General features: G+C 38.8%; 1 protein-coding gene across 2 annotated transcripts in view; it reads left to right on the top strand.

Moving 5' to 3' along the window:
* The window catches only part of EXT1 (exostosin glycosyltransferase 1), a 259408-nt gene that overhangs the window by 222572 nt on the left and 18725 nt on the right, over nt 1–18111 (top strand). Inside the window, exons 2-5 of one of the 2 annotated variants that reach the window (XM_039853474.1) lie at nt 3530–3623; nt 5158–5265; nt 9826–9945; nt 16934–17066. In XM_039853474.1, the coding sequence (XP_039709408.1) occupies nt 3530–3623; nt 5158–5265; nt 9826–9945; nt 16934–17066 (455 nt within the window). The remainder of the gene's footprint in view (nt 1–3529; nt 3624–5157; nt 5266–9825; nt 9946–16933; nt 17067–18111) is intronic. The other variant, XM_039853475.1, reaches the window with a different exon arrangement.

The raw sequence follows: 18111 nt of genomic DNA on the forward strand, positions 1-18111 counted from the left end.
TGTTAATTACTTCCTTTTTAAAAGAAGTTTATGATTTCTTTGTGATTTACATTTCTAAACTTAAGGAATATCAGGGAAAATTAGTCTTTTCAAAAAGATCGCCCCCCGCACTTGATCTGTTGTCTCCCATCTTTCTCCCCAGTCCCTACTCACTGGTAACCGCTAATCTGTTCTCCATCCCTATGACTGTTATTTCATGAATGCTATTTAAAGGGACTAATACAGTATATATTCTTTTGAGATTGTTTTTTTTTTACTTAGCACAATTTCCTTGAGCTGGTTGTATGTATCATTTCGTTTTATTGCTGAGAAGTATTGTGGGCTATAGGTGTACCACAGTTTGTTGAATCATTTACCCATTGAAGGACATTTGGATGGTGTCCAGTTTGGGGCTATTAAGAATAACACTGCTGTGAACATTCGTGGATAAGTGTCTGTGTGAAGATAAGTTTGCATTTGTCTGGGATAAATGCCCAACTATGCAATTCCTGGGTCATATGCTAAGCCCGTTGTTAATTTTCAGAGAAACTGCCAAACTATTTTGCGGAGCGCCCGCACCAGCAGCAGTCTGTCAGGGTTCCAGTTCCTCTGCGGCCTCATCTGTCTTTTTGATTAGAGCCATCCTAGTGGATGTGAAGTGATATCTCACTGTAGTTTGTTTGTTTTTCGTGAAATTTTTATTTTTACTTATTTAATTTTATTTATTTATTTATTTTAATTAATTTATTTTTTATGGTGACATTGGTTAAAGAAATCCGATAAGTTACAGCTGTACAGAGTTCCTTATTGTGTCCATCTGGAAGGCCAGCCTTCCATAGCATAATTCGTAATGCAGATGCCCCCAGAAGATTTTACGCCTTAATTTCTCATCAGCCTTTTCTGGTTATTGGGTGATCCTTTGGTAGGTGTAGAGGCTAGAGAAGGATCTTCTCTGTATAACACCTGCAGGACGGGAGCAGTGCCTGGAACATCGTAGTTCTTGAAGAATAACTGAATAAATGAGTGAGTTTCAGCATCTAGAAGGAGGTAGATGCGGATACGTAAGATCATGAAAATGGAGAGAGGGTGGCCCACAGAGCGTTTGCGGGGGAGAGCGCCAAACACACACGTGGCCCAATGAGAATCGCTGTCTGCCTCCTTCGAGGGGCATCATTACTCCTTCAGTGATAACACAGTAGTAACTTATAGGCTCATTGTCACTGGAGCCCCAGAGAAAGACTGGTTCATGGGATGAGCATAGTTAGCAATTTGAAAACCACTGTGGTAAGTTATGCATGTATGTGTCCACGTGTCATTATGAATATACATGTTAAACATATGTTTTGTACACATGAGCAGGTATCTATCTATACATTTATACACAAATATGTACAATAGTTATGGAACCCTTTGGAACAGTGGAATGTCCAAAGGACATTCTTCTTTATTTAAAAATGATACCATAAAGAATAATGGAATGTTTAAACAATCTTTAGTCATCTAGCCCAGCTGACTCATTTTTCAGATGAGAAAACTGAGGCCCAGAAAGCTCATGTGTTGCATTCATAATCTCACATCTACCTAGTGGGCTCCTGATTCCTGCAGGAATACTCATCCCTCGTCTCCTGCTACCTCTTATGTGAATGAGCGCGAGCTTCAATCACATAAGCTTTATTTGTTGCATCAGCAAATTCTCGTTATAGACAACCACTTAAACATCAAGACCCAGGTATAACTGTCATCTGAGTTTCTCCTCTAACTTTTCTGCTTTTCCTCTCCCTCTACTCCTTCCCTAATGTAAATTCTGCAACTGGCAGCTTTGAAAAGTCTTACAATCCAGAACATTAATAGGGTTTTACATTTTTAGCAGCCTAATGATGAGGATGTAGGACCTTCACTGCTAGTCCCTCAGGGGTTTCTATTCTTAGCATTTATTAAGGCATTTCCTGAAGTATATTTGACCTTTTTATATTTAAAAATTTTAGTTTAAACTTTATACATATATTTGTGTGTGAGTGCGAGTGTGCATATTTCTCTCTTCTTCGTCGATTAGGTAGAGATTCAGACATTATCAACAGTTGAACTCGAACATACATGTCAATATTTTCCCTGTGTTTGGTGAGGAAAAAAGAAGCCATTACCATCATAATTTAATATTTTTAATTTAGCTAAATTTGAGCCCTCTAAAAAATCTTTTCTACTTTGAAGTCTATTTTGCAATTTAATTAATGCAGCAAGGGTTTTTATTTTACTCTCAATGGAGATAATCTTAATCCATTCATGGTGACCTTTTCTTGTGCAAATTAGTTGTACACGCTTGTTTAAGCAAATGGTCCTTTGCATGATGTCTCTTCTTAATGACAGGTTTATAATTGAAAATTGGCTTGCTCTCATATGCCTAGTTTGTGTGAGAATATAAAAATAGATGTGGACTTTAAAAATATATATGTATATATCGGTATCCCAAGAAGAGGAGGAAAGAATCCAGTGCCTTCGGGCTATGATTAAATTAGACTATTAGAGTCAGAAAATGCTGGTGACATATGCTGCTGTCAAAGTCACACCTGGCTGATGAGCACTGGAAGCTCTTGAAAAATGAGAGTGATTTCATCTTAGCTCTTAGAATCTGGGCCTTCACAGGACACAAGCCATCTCTAGTTTACCAAATATTCCTGAATTCATAACGAATTTTAAACCGCGTGTTTAGGAATACAGAGAAATCACTTTTCAACTGGTAACTCTAAACAAAATGCTCCTTATCTTTCCTACATTTCACCAGCATAAGGAGACAGGTGACATGTTGTATTTTGCATTTTTTTCAAGTGCAATACCATTAAAGTGCAATACCAGTATAATACCATTAAATGATATTTGTGAAAGAAATAATCATCTCTTCTGTGGCCCAGTTTCTTGCACCCCCTATTTTTTTTATCTTGATGTTCCTCTTTTTCTCCACTCCTTAGCCTGGTCCTTTCCCCTATCAGTTATGTCATCCATTCTTATATGGAAGTATTTGTCTAGGGTAACTGAATGTTCTTGGTTAAATGTAGAAATGCCAGGTTAAGGATAATATAAATGTCGTTTTGTGCTTGTAATGGAGGTTTCCCGAGTTGCTTTAATCGTATGGTTTGAAGGGGTAGGGGACAAGAACAGTCTTAGTTTGGTGAATGACATGGCATTAAAAAACTTGCAGGGTTTTGTGTGTGTGTGTTTATTTTGTTTTTAAGCTTACGGGGATAACCCATTTTATCAAGACACAAAGATCTGATTTTATAAGCAAAGGTGGAGCAAGCTACATTGTTACTGGGACCATCAGACTTGTCTTTTATGGACTATTTGCAAATGACTCTAATTACTTTGTCCAACATGAAGGTTCACATTTGTTCTCCACGCAACAGCCCCCACCCACCCATGGAAAAGTGAGAACTGCCCATCCGGTGTATTTCCCGAGTTGCTCTGGGAACTGCACGCAGGTGTGCACCCACAGGTGTTCATTCATTCACCCCCCTGTCGCGTCTTTGTTCACTGATTGCACCTCCTCTCCTTTTAGGTATGATTATCGGGAAATGCTGCACAATGCCACTTTCTGTCTGGTTCCTCGTGGTCGCAGGCTTGGGTCCTTCAGGTTCCTGGAGGCTCTGCAGGTAAGAGACCCCGAAACCCAGGATAGTCCTGAGGACTGAAGGCAGACTGGGTGTGTTGAATCTTAGCGCCTCTCCTGGGATCTAAATAGAAGATGTGGTTTGCCTTGAACACCTAAAATCTGTTTTCCCAGGAAAACCTGCCACAGTTTTCATAAGTGGACAGTGGGAGGAGGATTTACTCTCTGCCATTGGACCTGAGAAGATTAAATGCTTTCACCACCAAAGAGGATGGGTTCCTCAGGGACACGTTTGCAAACAGAGGGCAGGTCTGATGCCACCAAGCAGCCCAGCCGGCTCCTCACACAGAGACCCTGCTCTTTTCCTGGAAGCCAGTCTCAAGAGCAGTGAAAATGGCACATGGACAGTGCTCCCCAAAAGCAAATTGTCCTGTCCCCTCTCAGTCACTGCTCAGTTCCTCTAAGCTGTGGGAGTGATGCACAGCAGGCTGGCGCTGCTCTCTTGGCCCAGCTATTCTGAGGCTCTGCGGGTCAGAGGTCTCCGGCCGTGGCTCCAAGACTTGTGTGGAGTCTCCCTGCTCATTAACTCACTCTGCAGAAATACCTTCTCCTGTTCAGATGTTTGTCCAGCTTCCCCAGCTAGAAGCTGCAGCCAGCCTTCCTCGACTGCGAGAAGGCGTGCTCTCAACCTCTCTCTCCCTCCACTCCTGGACCCCTTGCTGCTATGTTCTTTGCTCTTCTGTGCTCTGCACCCTGCCTGAATCTGTGCTTTTGCCACAGTGCTTCCTAACTTCCATCATTCTGTCCTGTTCTCCATCAGAAGAGGTTCCTTCTCCTGAAAGTCTTTCTCCAGCGCACCCTGAGCGTTCTGCGAAGCGCACCGTCACACAGCCTATTGGGATGTTGTGTGGAGCACACCGCCCTCTGGTTTGCATTACGAGTTATTTGGGGCCAGAATTTTGTCATTAGCCTGGTGTTTCTGGGCTGTTAGGTCGCTGTGCAGGTAGTAAATCAATGCGACTGTCTTGGACCCCTCCACAGTGAAGTCTGGTTCAGATGTTTGCAGAGCAAGGGGAAGGCGAATACACTGTAATGTTTAAGTCCACAGAATGCTTCGTCATGAATGCAGAGCCCTGTTCCACTCCCTGTGACTCATGACAGTGAGGTATGCCACTTGCAAGCAGACTTGTGGCAGTTAGGGTGTCAGAACCATTTATATTCAAGGTTGGTTTTATGCTAAGATTTTGTCGGTGAAAGATTTCGTTACATCCGTAAAACCTCTCCATCGAGGCCAGTCATCTCCTTGGGAGTAAGGTCAGCCAAACCATGTGCTAGAATAGAAACAGGATTTTAGCATTCTAGGGCAAGATTTGTAAATATTAACATCTCAGCTGGATACATACAACCTTCATGTGACTTGATAACTCATCAAAGCTCACTTTCCTTCTGGCCTAAGCAGTCCAGGATCCATGCAGTGTAAGAAATGCTAGTAATTGAATTTGTACTGATTTCAGCCCTGATTGGAATGGTCCCTGCTATCACTCCTCACATACTCATGAAGTCCCTTCTTTGCACAGGCTGCCTGTGTCCCTGTGATGCTCAGCAACGGATGGGAGTTGCCATTCTCTGAAGTGATTAATTGGAACCAAGCTGCCGTCATAGGCGATGAAAGATTGTTATTACAGGTAAGGAGGGGGTTGCGATCTTCGGCAGATCGGTGGATTATTGCTACCCCCATCCAAACTTTCAAAGACGATGAATCCAAAAGGTCAGCTCTATAAAAGAAATTTTATCAGGAGAAAATTGCCTGTGTCATGGTGAATATGAAGTCATTTAATATGACATTGTGCACTTTCCAACACAAAACCTGCTCAGGTCCAAGGAATATTTTAGGAAAAGGGGAAGTTGCAGGTAATGCATATGAACTGTGATGGTGAGTAGAGGTGTATAGCTACACCCTGAAATAGCCAGAATTTTTAGAAATGATATGACAGGTTTTTTTTTACTATCCTACCACTTTATAATCTTTTCCCCTCTTTCTCTATTTGCCTTTAGATTAATTTTCAGAAAGAGAGAGCTCTCTAGGGTTGATTCGTATAATTAGTCTTATCATTGTCTAAATGATCCACTCTGGGTTTCTGACTGAGTGTTATCTCTAAGTTATATATTTTAAAGAAGAGCCTCTAATAAAAAGAGGGGTTTTTTTAAATGTATTTTTTGGCCATTTAGATTTTTCTAAATTTAATTTTATTGTGGTAAGAACATGTAATATGAAACCTATTCTCCTAACACATTTTCAGTGACAAACATTGTTGACTGCAGGATGATGTCGTGCAGCTGGTCTCTGAAGCCCGTTCATCTTTCTTAACTGAAACCTTACACCCACTGATCAGTAACTGCCCGTTTCCCTCCCACCCGTCCCTGGCAGCCATCGTTATACACTTTAATTCTATGAATTTGACTATTTTAGATACCTCATATAAGTGGAATTATGCAGTATCTGTCTTTCTGTGACTGGTTTATTTTACTTAGCATAACATCCTCGAGGCTCATCCATGTTGTCTTATATTGCAAAATTAAGACAATATGGTTAAAACATCCATATTACCCAAAGCAATCTATAGATTCAATGCAGTCCCTATCAAAATCCCACTGGCATTTTTTACAGATATAGAAAAACAATCCTAAAATTCATATGGAACCACGGAACACCCCAAATAGCCTAATCAGTCTCGAGAAAGAAGAACAAAGCTAGAAGCATCATACTTCCTGATTTCAAAATATAATATAAAACTGCGGTCATCAAAACACTATGGTCCTGGCATAAAGACAGACATGCACAGCAAGAGAATAGAACACAGAGCCCAGAAATAAATCCACATAAATATGGTGAACTAATCATTGACAGGATTGTCTAATAAAAGTTTGAACTTCTCAAGAGCTGCCTGGGAGGGAGATACAGTAGCCACAGAGAAATCTGAGGGCAGCAATAGTTGGTCACTTGGGATTTCAAAGGTCCCTTGGGGCAATATTTAGGTTCTACACAAATTGCTTCTTTCTCTAAAATTATAGACTATTTTAATGCTTCTCTTTCATGGCATTGTGTACTTTTCTTGAACTACCAAAATATTTGCAGAATTATTTTTTTAACGTCCTCGCTTTGATATGCAGAAAATTAAGTTTCTAACTCTGTTGATTCTACTTCTGTGCTGCCGCCCAGTCTGCTAGCTCGCTGGTACAGTGAAGCAGTACTGTCTGTCCCTAAGGTAACAGGTGGAAGATCTGTAACTGAGAGGGCTCTGGATTAGGCAAGCCACGCTCAACACAGCTCCCAAAGCATTCCTTCTGCTTGGTACTCTCATCTGTGGTCTTAGGCCCAAAACAAAGGAGTACATGGTCCAGCAGTGTCCCTCCCCCAAAACAGAGACAGTATGTGCATAATAAGCATTTCCTCACAAGAGGCCAAACAAAGGTGATAAATATGGTTCTGTTCAATGTGGCCTTTGTCCTTTTATGATTTTGATAAATAATGCATGTTCATTAAAGGAAATGAGGGGAATAAAAAACAGCCATGAATTTTTCATTGGCACACCAACGTTCCTGTGAATTCAGTGTGAAAAGTTGGGAGTTTGTCTTTGAGGTGGAGAGCATTCCGGGTGCCTAATTTCACCAGTCGATGTGGATTTCACCTTCTGAGGCAACTTTCGGAAGATTTGGTTTTTCGTTCTGCGCCCACCCAAACGTGTTCTCCCCTCTCGTACGCAGTCTGTCTCTGCACAGCTGCCTCGGTGCTGAGCAGCGACTGCACTGTCGGTGACAGTGGTTTTAAGGAGCTGGCAACGGGCCCGAATGTCTGCTCTGGGAAATGTTTTTGTTATGTTACAAGTTTTCATTTCCTGTTTTAGAACAGCTCGGTTGTTTTTATTTGCATATGTTCTCGTCATCATGTCACCAAGAGAGCTCAATGTGGCTTTTCTATATCTATTTTGGTAGATCCCATGAGTTTTGTTGCCACACATGACCTTTTATTAAGACTTCATTGAGTCCGCAACTTCCAAAACAATCTGGCCAAATTGGAATTAATTTATCACTTTCCCATACCCGTCTCTCAGGACAAGCAGATTTATAACCAATAGCCAAATGCCATTAAAACTTGGAACTCTGTCTTTTCAATCAATTGGAATTATCTCCCAGAACAGTTTGCAGAGCGCTGCCAGACTCTTGCATTGTGCACACAAACAGCTAAAAATATATTTCATTTGACGTAGCAACATCAAGATGTATCTTTTATAAGAGAAGGGAGGTTGATCTCTGATATTCCCTTTTTCCTTTCATACCCACGGCCTACTCAGTTTTCTGGAGACCACATAGTGATGACAGCTTTCAGCATTTTCCTAATGGACTGGTTCCTCATGACCATGATAAAACAGTGAAGCCAACCTCTATGACTCTTACAAAATACCACTGACATTTAGAAAAGGGCATGATTATGAAAATTGAGCAGGATAATTTTTTTCTGGTCTTCCGTGGCAAGATAGGCAATTTTCTCAGTGAGTAAATAAAAATAAATTTGCTTTGACTCATCAAGGATTCATGATATAAATAAATGGTTTCTCTACCTTCTCCAAGGGTATTTTACTTCCGTTTGACCTGAGCTCTGATTTCAGGCTAACGTCTGCCTGCCAATGTTTCTCCTTTACCTGTTGTCTCCATGCTTCTTCAGTATTGGGAATCCAGGTACACACTTTGGGGCACAGATTTATTCCCTGCTTTTTGGACTGGCCAAAGCAAGTGAGCTTGTCCTTCTGTTCTTATTGTGAAGCAGTTTTACGGCTCCCCTTAAGAGTAACGCTGTTATCTCGTTCTCGTCCAGTGGAAATTCACATGGAATCTTAGTCACAACACCATGGGTAACTTTCTTATTAAAGCAGCAAACAGAACATTCCCTCTTTAACCCCGGCCCTATTTCTGTCTGATTGGTTACGCATCAGGGAAGCAAGCATGCAGAAAGAGATGAGCGCAGAGGGCAGCTGCTAATCACTAGGACTCTCCCCTAAGAGTATAGACTCCATACATGAAAGAGACCTTAAACTATGCGTGAAGATAGGAAGCAAGCCCAGGAAACTCACCAGAAACCCGTGAAGTACACTTCAAAGCAAGTTCACACGCAGACATTAAGCTATTGGTCTAACTTTGAGTATCATCACCCTTATGTCAATAATTATAATAGCAGTAGTAATAATTGCTGTATTAATTAATCTCCCCATGTTCTAAAAATACGCTAAGCACTTACGTGATCTTTATTACAACCTTATGATATTAGTACTGTATCCCCAGATCAAATAACTTGTCCTAGGAAGCACAGCTAGTAAATGCTGGAGTCAAGATTCCCAGTTTGGTCTGTCTAACTCTGTATCCCTATGTTTAACCATTAAGCTACATTGCTACTCAAAATAATGATATCCCTATAATGGCTTCAGACGGCCATGTTCAGTTCAGCTCTTAATTTCTTAAATAGCTACTACATAAAAGCCACTCTCTTAGCCTTAAAATGTGTAGCAGTATGAACAGGACATAGATCCTGCCTGCAAAATTGCGTAGCATGGTAGACAGCAGTGATGACTAAACATATACAAGGTTGGAAAGATTGCGTTAGATTGTGATAAGTGCTGGAGCCTGAAAGAGAGATCTGGGGGGCAGAACGGCTCTCAGAGTGAGGTCAGAGATAGGAGCACAAAATTTGACTACCCCCAGCTTCACATTCATTGGAGAGGCTCAGAGACGTTCCCTAAAAAGTCCCTGAGTAGGTAATTTGTAGTCCCTGGCATGGCATGTCTTAAAAGTGCTCGTGGGGGATGTCTTTCAGCCTTTCCCCAAGTCTTGTAGCTCCTTCCTTCTAAAAATTGGCTGTCCGTGTGGAAGATCAAGGATGTGTGTGGCTCAGAGGAGAAAACGGCAGTTGCTACTATCGGAACAACCTAAGCAACCGATAAGCCGCCTCTGACTCGTAGAGGTGAACTATACCTTTAATGCATTTAAGGTCATTAAAGCTGATTCCCAATAAGTGCTCTTTTGTACTTGACACCTCTCAAGGGCATTTCATCCTAGAGGTTGGTGATTTTTAGTAGCTCTGTATGGTAGAAGCTAAATGTTACGAAGAATAAGAGCCCGAGCAGCTTATTTCGATCCAATGGCATCTCATCGTTTTCCAGTTATAGTTATTGTGTGTTCACCTTGTGTTACAGATTCCTTCTACAATCAGGTCTATTCATCAGGATAAAATCCTAGCACTTAGACAGCAGACACAATTCTTGTGGGAGGCTTATTTTTCTTCAGTTGAGAAGATTGTATTAACTACACTAGAGGTAAGTGGGACCACTTGGCTCTCTGTTTAGAATAATGGTCCTTTATATACTACTCTCAGCCTTCTGTTTGCTATTGTTGATTTGTAATTGGTCAAATGGGGCAAAACCAAATTATCTGTGCTTGGCTATGACAGCTAAAACCCCTTTTACCCGCTCTGCCATGCCCAAGCAAATACCTCCATTCCTGACAGCCTCCATGGAGGAAAAGTGACATGAGGAGAAATTATACTCCCGACACAGAGATCAGCTCTGACTTACATGACTTCAGGGATATGTGGCTGACTGTCCTCCTGTCATTCATACTTAATGGCATTCTTTGAAGATGTATTTCTGGAGCCCATTTAGAAAACATATAGTGACGAATCAGGGGAAAATATTACCATTCTAAGTATATGAATCATTTACTGGCACCATAGTCTATTGGCATTGGGGAACGGCAGAATTAATTCTCAAGACATATACAACCCAACCATCATCGATGTTGCAAGAATATGTTAACAGGGAAATCAAGATTATACTTGTCTGGTGCAGAAAGTGTTAAATTTTACAAAATCAGAAAATCTAGGCAAATGGGTACCCATCTTCAAGTTGCTCTTTTTTCTCAAGGCAGGAGAAAAAAAAGAAAGGGAAGCATAGAGATGATTAAAACCTTTGGAAGTAGAGCAGATAGCGATAGCCTGAGGCTACACCAGAGTAGCACAAAGAGCTAAGAAAAGATTTAGGAAACTGCACACTCATGACTTACAGGCTTGTAGTAAGGAGAGCAGAGGTCCTCTGGTGAGGCACAGCATTGGGGTGGTTCTGAAGTGTGTGCATAATGAGATAGGGGCATTTGTGGCCTCTCTTTTGGAGTATTTACTTTGGAAAAGTGATTACTACTCCAAAAGCTCATGTAACTTGGAGCACACACTGAGAAGTCTGAGTGATACCAAAAAAAACTGAAATTTCCCTGTTTCATCGACATCACTGTTTGCTCGCCATCCTGGGTACCAGAGCCAGTGCCGGTCATGCCCCAGGCACAATGGAGCATTTACTTACCTACCTTGAGCCTAGGTCGGTCTCCTCCTCTCACCTAGAGGTATGCTGTTGTCAGAGTGTCTTCTCATGAATGGTATACCTTTTTTTTTTTCTTTCTTTCTTTCTTTCTATCTTGGAACCAGGTGTAAAGGGCTATGTAGGACACAGGTCCCATCATGAAGGGGAAAGGGTCAGAATGGCTTCAAAAGGCAAACAAACTTCTCTTATCCTCCAGAAGCATCCCCTTCAATTAAAATTGATTGAGTCCTCTCTTTTGTTCATAGCAGCAGATTTGAATATGGAATAGATGCTCCCCTTTTCTTTGATCTCTCTTCTCCATCCAAGGCCCTTTCTAGGTCCTTCTTAAGGAAAGTTGAATGTCAACTTTTTCTTTTTTCTTTTGGAATAAGAGTGCTTTTTATCAAAGAAGTACGTGTTCTTTTAGAAAGTAATGAAAAATACTTAAAGGATAAAAATAAAATATTCTACCCATACAAAATCACTATTGACATATATACACACAACAACAAACGCATATTAGTTCTTTTCTATGCTAATTTTAAAATATTTGTTATTTTCAATTTAAAAAGGAGTCTTTCTATACTTAGTTTATAACCTGTTTTTTCAGCTTGATAATGTATTAATGAACCCCCAGTTTGAGGACATTATCGTTATTTCTGGTTTTTATTATTCCACACATCTTTAAAGCAAATAGCCTCAGCACAAAATTGTTGGGCAGGTTCAAGATGACCTCCTTAAGGTAATTCCTTGAATTCGAAGTCCTGGTTCAAAGAATACTAAGATTTCTAATATTAATTATCAATTTTCCTGCAATAGAATTGGACTAATTTATACTCCTTCTGGCTTATATGAGAGGACCTGCCTGTTTTGATTTTTCGTTTTTTTCACTTTCATCAATATTGGATATTATATCTTTAAAAATAATAAATTACTATTCTTAACTTATATTTCTTAGGATATTAGTAAAAATGAATATTTTTCATATATTTCTTACTCAGGCAACTCACAAAGAGAGATATAGAAATGGTCACAATGTTGTCCCACTTTTTCTCATTAACTTTTAATAGCTTATTATGTTAAAAACATTAACCCTTTGGCTCGTGTTACAGATATCTTCCCCCAATTTGTGACATGCTTTTCTATTTTATTAATGATTGGGCAATCTTTTCATTTGTGGCTTTTCCATTTACTACTGTTTCATTTCTATACATATATATGTATATATATACACACACACACACACACACATGAATTTTTCTAGTACTTTCATGGTTAATTTTTTACATTTACCTATTTAATCCAGTTTACTTTTACGTTTGATCTGTATTGAAAATACAACCTTTTTTTTTTGGACAAATTGTTGTGAAGTTGTCTCAATAGTTTTCTTAAGTTATTCTTTCCTCAGTGTTTTCATATGCCACTTTTAAGCATCTTTGGGTCTGTTTCTGGCCTTTTAATTTTGTCCTATTAGTCATCTACTCTCATACACCCAACTACATGTTTTTATTTTTTTCACTCTGAATGCCATCCTGTGATGAACCTCTATTTATTTGACCAGTCTGCAATTGTTGACTATTAATGCTGTTTCTAACTATTTTTTTTGTAGATACAGATTCTTTATTCGAGCAATGAGTTTCTACATGTATCTTACCCTAAACCTCTATTTCTTTAAGATAGAGTCCTTGAAGTGGGAATAGTCAGCCAAAGAGTTTAGTAATTTCTAAGGCTTATGATATGTATTGTCAAGTTACTCTTCAAAAAGGTTGTATCAATCTAGAATCTCACAGACTGTCTGAGAGGGACCCTCTCTTGCACACTTGTCAGTCATAAGGATCATAATTAAAACATACACATACACAACTTTGCTAATTTGCCAGATGAAAATGGTATCTCATTAATTACATTTCTTTTGAGTTTGGTTTATTGCATAGATCTGGTCTCTTGCCTGTTAAGTTACCAGTGCTCAATTATCCTGTAGTAACAGTTGGTTGTGTTTATTCATCAGAATAGGAATTTAAGTCAAGCTCTTTTCATCTCTGTGCCTGGAAAGGCTGTTTTCCTCTTGGATTTAAGCCATGGCGTTCTTCAGCGATAGTTGTTTTGAAAACACTGCAAACTATATACTTAATTCAAATGTATGACAACTATCAAATCTCCTTATATAAGGTTTCAAGATTAGATTGTAACAGTTTGACCTCTCAAGTGAATAGCATGAGAGATATCATCCAGTTTCCCTTTTTAATTCAGGACTCAGAGTAGCCCAGAATCCAAGGTAAACAGAAAAGCAGAGAAAATAGCAGAAAATGACATCCACATACACAAGCGAGCAAGCCAATTTGCTTATAAGAATGATTTAACTAATGCATATCATAAACGACCACTTGGCTTAGAACTTAGATAACATAAATCATTTGATCCCTGCTGGAGGTCCTAAGGTATGAGGATAATTCAGAGTTACCCTCAGACACCATAGATTTGAGGATCCCTTACTTTCGGGATGTTCTGCACTCAAACACTTTCTTCTTTGCTTGCTGTATACTAGGGCATGAGAAAGGGATTACTTAGGTTTGGAGATTATGAGCTGTAGAGTTGTAGGTAGTACCTAGACACAATTGAAAACAGGATACCTCATCCTTCTCTTCAATGCCGGGGTCAAGTTGTTAGTACATTCCGTTGCACTCCACGCTGTTGTATTTGGGATTCGACTAGTACAGTATTTCCAGTGTGACTGAAATTTCCTAATTCTGCATCTTGGAATTAAGGAGCTGTTTCATAAGAGCTAGGCTGTTTGGTGTTTAATATTGTATGTGTGTGCGCGTGTGCAAATTGAGAAGTAATGATGAGGACAATGATAAAATACTGAATGTCAGTGTTCCTTCATGGATTTCATTTTTTGTCAGAATACTGCACAGCAGTAACCTGGCACAGAGGATTGAGCAGTAGGAGCTCAGTCAGAATCATGGCGAGCACAAGAAAAGTGCGTGAGATTGTAATAATATACGAAAACGGCTAATGGTAGCTTGGAAAGCACATTTTTTGTGGACATTTATGAAGTCTTCATTCTCCATTTTTCTCTTCAGCTATCTAACCATGTGCATTTAAAATAGTCTTGCTGATGCTGTTGTACAATGAAATTTTAAAATCAATGAGATAATGGAAATAGAAGATTGCTTTGGCCTGGAGTGAGGTTACATATGATGGCACTGCATGTATTAGGTAACGTTGCTTGGTCAAAAGACCAAGTCAGGTCCACACAGAATGACACCATAGATTTGAAGATCCCTTGTTTTCCATTATTTAAAAATATGTATATGGCACAGAAAAAAGAAAAATAAGGAGCCTGTCGTTCTTCCTTTCAAATTCACATTAATATTATTCTTATTGAGGGTGCCGTTTGAGACTATAATGAAAAAAAAATCTTGTGTCTGTATATGTGTCTGTGTGTATGTCTGTGTTGGTTTTCTTTATAGCCAAAGAAGCATCCAACCCCTAAAGGTAATGTCTTCTTTCACAACAATAAGGGTGGATACCAAGTGCCTTGAAAGGATCCTGGGATGCTGTCCAGTGTAGCAATAGAGAGAATTGGAAGTTAGGAAAGGGACAAAATGACCTTTCTATTTGGTGAAATGAAATCCATACTCTTTCAAACTTTTGAGAAGGCATTGCTAGAAACCTTTTAGAAAAACATTTGGCAATAACATGAAGAGCCTTAAAATTGTTTATACCCTTTGACAGAGTCTTAAAGAATCAATCTTAAAGGTTAGAAAACTTAATTCATAATTGTGTTTATCACTTTGCATGGAAAAAAATTGCACTGTTGGGCATTTAGAATAAGTAAACCATAAATGCTATTAGTAATATGGAAAGATACCTATAACATATAATAACTATGATATAGCTGTATAAAAATGGAAAAATCTGTACCTAGAAAACGAACACAGGAATGAAAATTTTTTATTAATAGCAAGAAAAAAAAAAAACAAGTCTTAAGTATTAAAACTTAGGCAGCTCTTCCTAACAATTCTGAGAGGTTGTTATAGTTGATATTTTATTGTTTTATTACAAAAAAGGAAAGCGAGACATGAAGGTAGCCACTTGCTTGACCCAGATTAAATTCAATATGTGCTATTGTTTTCATATCTTTGCTGATATTATTCTGTCAAGATCCATTTTGAAGAGAGTATAAAATGCTTATTGGTATTTCAAAAGTGTACTACAACTTATTATTATATCCTTAAATTCGAAAAGATAATAATGTGCTACTCAACCAAAACAAATCTATCACAGTGAGAAGCATACCACTTGGAGACCTGAAGTGACCCATTTTGTGGCATCTCTGAGCCCATATCATTTGTACATAGGTCAGATTTATGATCCTGTCTGTTGTCAATTTACTCTTCAATATTTATTGAAGTGACCGCATACTGGAAGGAACTTAAATTTGGACAGCAGAAAAAGACGATCTAATTGAAAAACTATAAATGAAAACTATAAAAGAAACTAAATAGACAGTGGATTTGGACAAATAATAAAAACTGGAATAAATGATATACAAAGTGGAATGGCTAGCCATGTAAAATCCCTTTACAACCATGACCGTTTCCTCATAATCCATGCCTAGACAATGACATTTTAACACATCTCTGTTATACCACAGAGTAAACATTAATATTTTAGCTACATTCCTGAAATCTCTATCATATTAGAAACCTCTACCTAGCACATAAAATTAGCAATTTTGATCTGAGGGAAAGAGAAAATGCAGAAACTGTTGAACTAACGTATTGGAGTTCTTCTAAATTTCCTCTTTGCTTCCTTTTTTCTCATTAAGAAATATAAACATGATAAGGTTTGCAAAGATAAATGTATCTCACTTTATTACTTGCCTAGTCACCACATGGGATGAGATGAGGGTGTTAATAACCTTAACAAATAATAAAACTCCATTTAAAATGACCTTAAAATCACATTGCATTAAAGAGGGACCTGGAAAATGATGATTTAGGTTTTAAATATCTTGAGACATATGGCTAGCTTTTTCTTTTTCTTTTTTTTTTCCAACTATAAAAAAAAAAAAACATTGCTGAAAACATGAAATTCTGTATCAAGTTAATTATTTGCCAAATCATATCTTAATGAGTGGTTGGTATAATTACAAGAGTTTGAAAGTCACAGAGAGAAATCCGTAAAGTGGACTAATCACATTCATCTGACAAATGATTCAGGATGGGAGAATGTTTGACTCTAAATGTAGAATTTAATGATCTGCAAGGTCCCAAAGTCCAAAGAAACTAATGAACTAGCTTGGCTATTATTAGTCTTCATATGCCATGGCTCTTGTCCTATTACATAGGATGTTTTCAATAATTGTTAACTCTCTACTTTTTGAGATGAAATATAGGAAAGCTTCAGCTAACCGGTAGCCTGGAGTCCTGCAGTTGACTTTGAAAGGAAAATGAACTATGACAAGCAAATAAATCTGCTTCCTGAATTAAAGTGACAGATCAAAACCTCTACACCTTTTAGAATGTGTCACACCTCAGTATGCTTCCAGATTAGTCTTCACGTGGTTTTCGTTGACGTCTCTGTGCCCTGGATCAAATCTCAATATGAATCCAGGCCCACTGCTCAGCCAGCAAGTACACTGTTCCATACACTCTACTTTGAAACGAGCACGGACTTACTATTATAGAAAGATAAGATAAAGTTTATGGTTAACTGAAGTGTAGTGAGGAAACTCGATTGGCTGTAATTCATCTCTTTCACTCCCTCACTCTTTTCCATTACTCTGTCGTTCCCTTTGTGTCTCAGATGTTTTTATCAATGGAGAGTCGGGGGGTCGGGTCGTAACTTTGGGTGTCTTCATTGCTCCAGTTTGGATTTGAGCATGGTCCTTATCAGATGCCGTCAGGACCTCATCTTCACCCTGTGCTACATTTTCATCTTCTAGATTATTCAGGACAGAATATTCAAGCACATATCACGTAACAGTTTAATATGGAACAAACATCCTGGAGGATTGTTCGTACTGCCACAGTATTCGTCTTATCTGGGAGATTTTCCTTACTACTATGCTAATTTAGGTAAGTGAGTTCCTTCCAGTGGGTACCCTTGTGTACCCTCCAGATGTTGTTGAGAGTTAAAGCCCCTTGATTTTTCTATTCTATAGCGGGGTCTTCCTAACTGTCTTCATCGGAGATTGCTTTCTAGAGCCCTGTCATCAGTGGTGTATCAAGGTCAAGAATTATAAATCCAGCAGAGCATTGCGAAATGAGAAAAATGACTTTCTTATCTGAGCAGCTACATTTTGTATTTAGTAGCATCATTTCCTTTTGAGAAATAGGCTCCCAAATTATGGATCATTTTGAACATGACAATGGGGTAGCTATAATTTAAAGTCGCATCATATATAAAATTGAGCTAGAAGAGCTTTCCCTAATTTTTTTTCACTATCTCGACTTTATCTCACACCAAAGAAAAACTGAATTTATAAAGGGAAAGGAGAAAGATTTAAGAATATATGACAAGGGAGAAATTTATCACTCATTCAACATTTATTATGCTCCTCTGATGTGCTATGTTAATGAAAGGCTAGGTGATAAAAATAAATCAAATGAGATACAATCTCTGCTCTCAGGCAGCTTTTAGTTTAATCTCGATGAGGCAAATGGAAGTGGGCAGAGGGAGAAAGGTCTACAAAATGCTACCATGACCACCGTAGACACTTTTGTATTTGGGGCCCCAGTTGTCCTATAGAGTTAGTTATATTGGTAACATTCCCCTCATTCACTGTTTCAGATGTGAGAAACCCCGGCATAGTAAAGCATCTTTCCAGTCGATGTGCCAAAAGGACTCTAGATTTTCCAACCGATACTGATGATTCTTCAATAACTATCTCACTCTTTTTAGAGTTATTTAACTGATAAGATGAAACTTAAAGAAATTCATGGTCTGAAATATCAGCCAGTGACGAAGAGCCCTTACATCCAAACCAAATGTGTTATGAGGACCATATCACAGTCAGCGAACGGCCCACACTGGGTGACATATTTAGAACTGAGCAATTTTCAAATTAAGGCCATACTTAAAATTTCTGTATATTTCTTATAGAGCATTAAGATCATCCCT

Source organism: Pteropus medius, unplaced genomic scaffold (genome assembly GCF_902729225.1).
Source record: "Pteropus medius unplaced genomic scaffold, Ma_sr-lr_union100, whole genome shotgun sequence".
NCBI lineage: Eukaryota > Metazoa > Chordata > Mammalia > Chiroptera > Pteropodidae > Pteropus > Pteropus medius.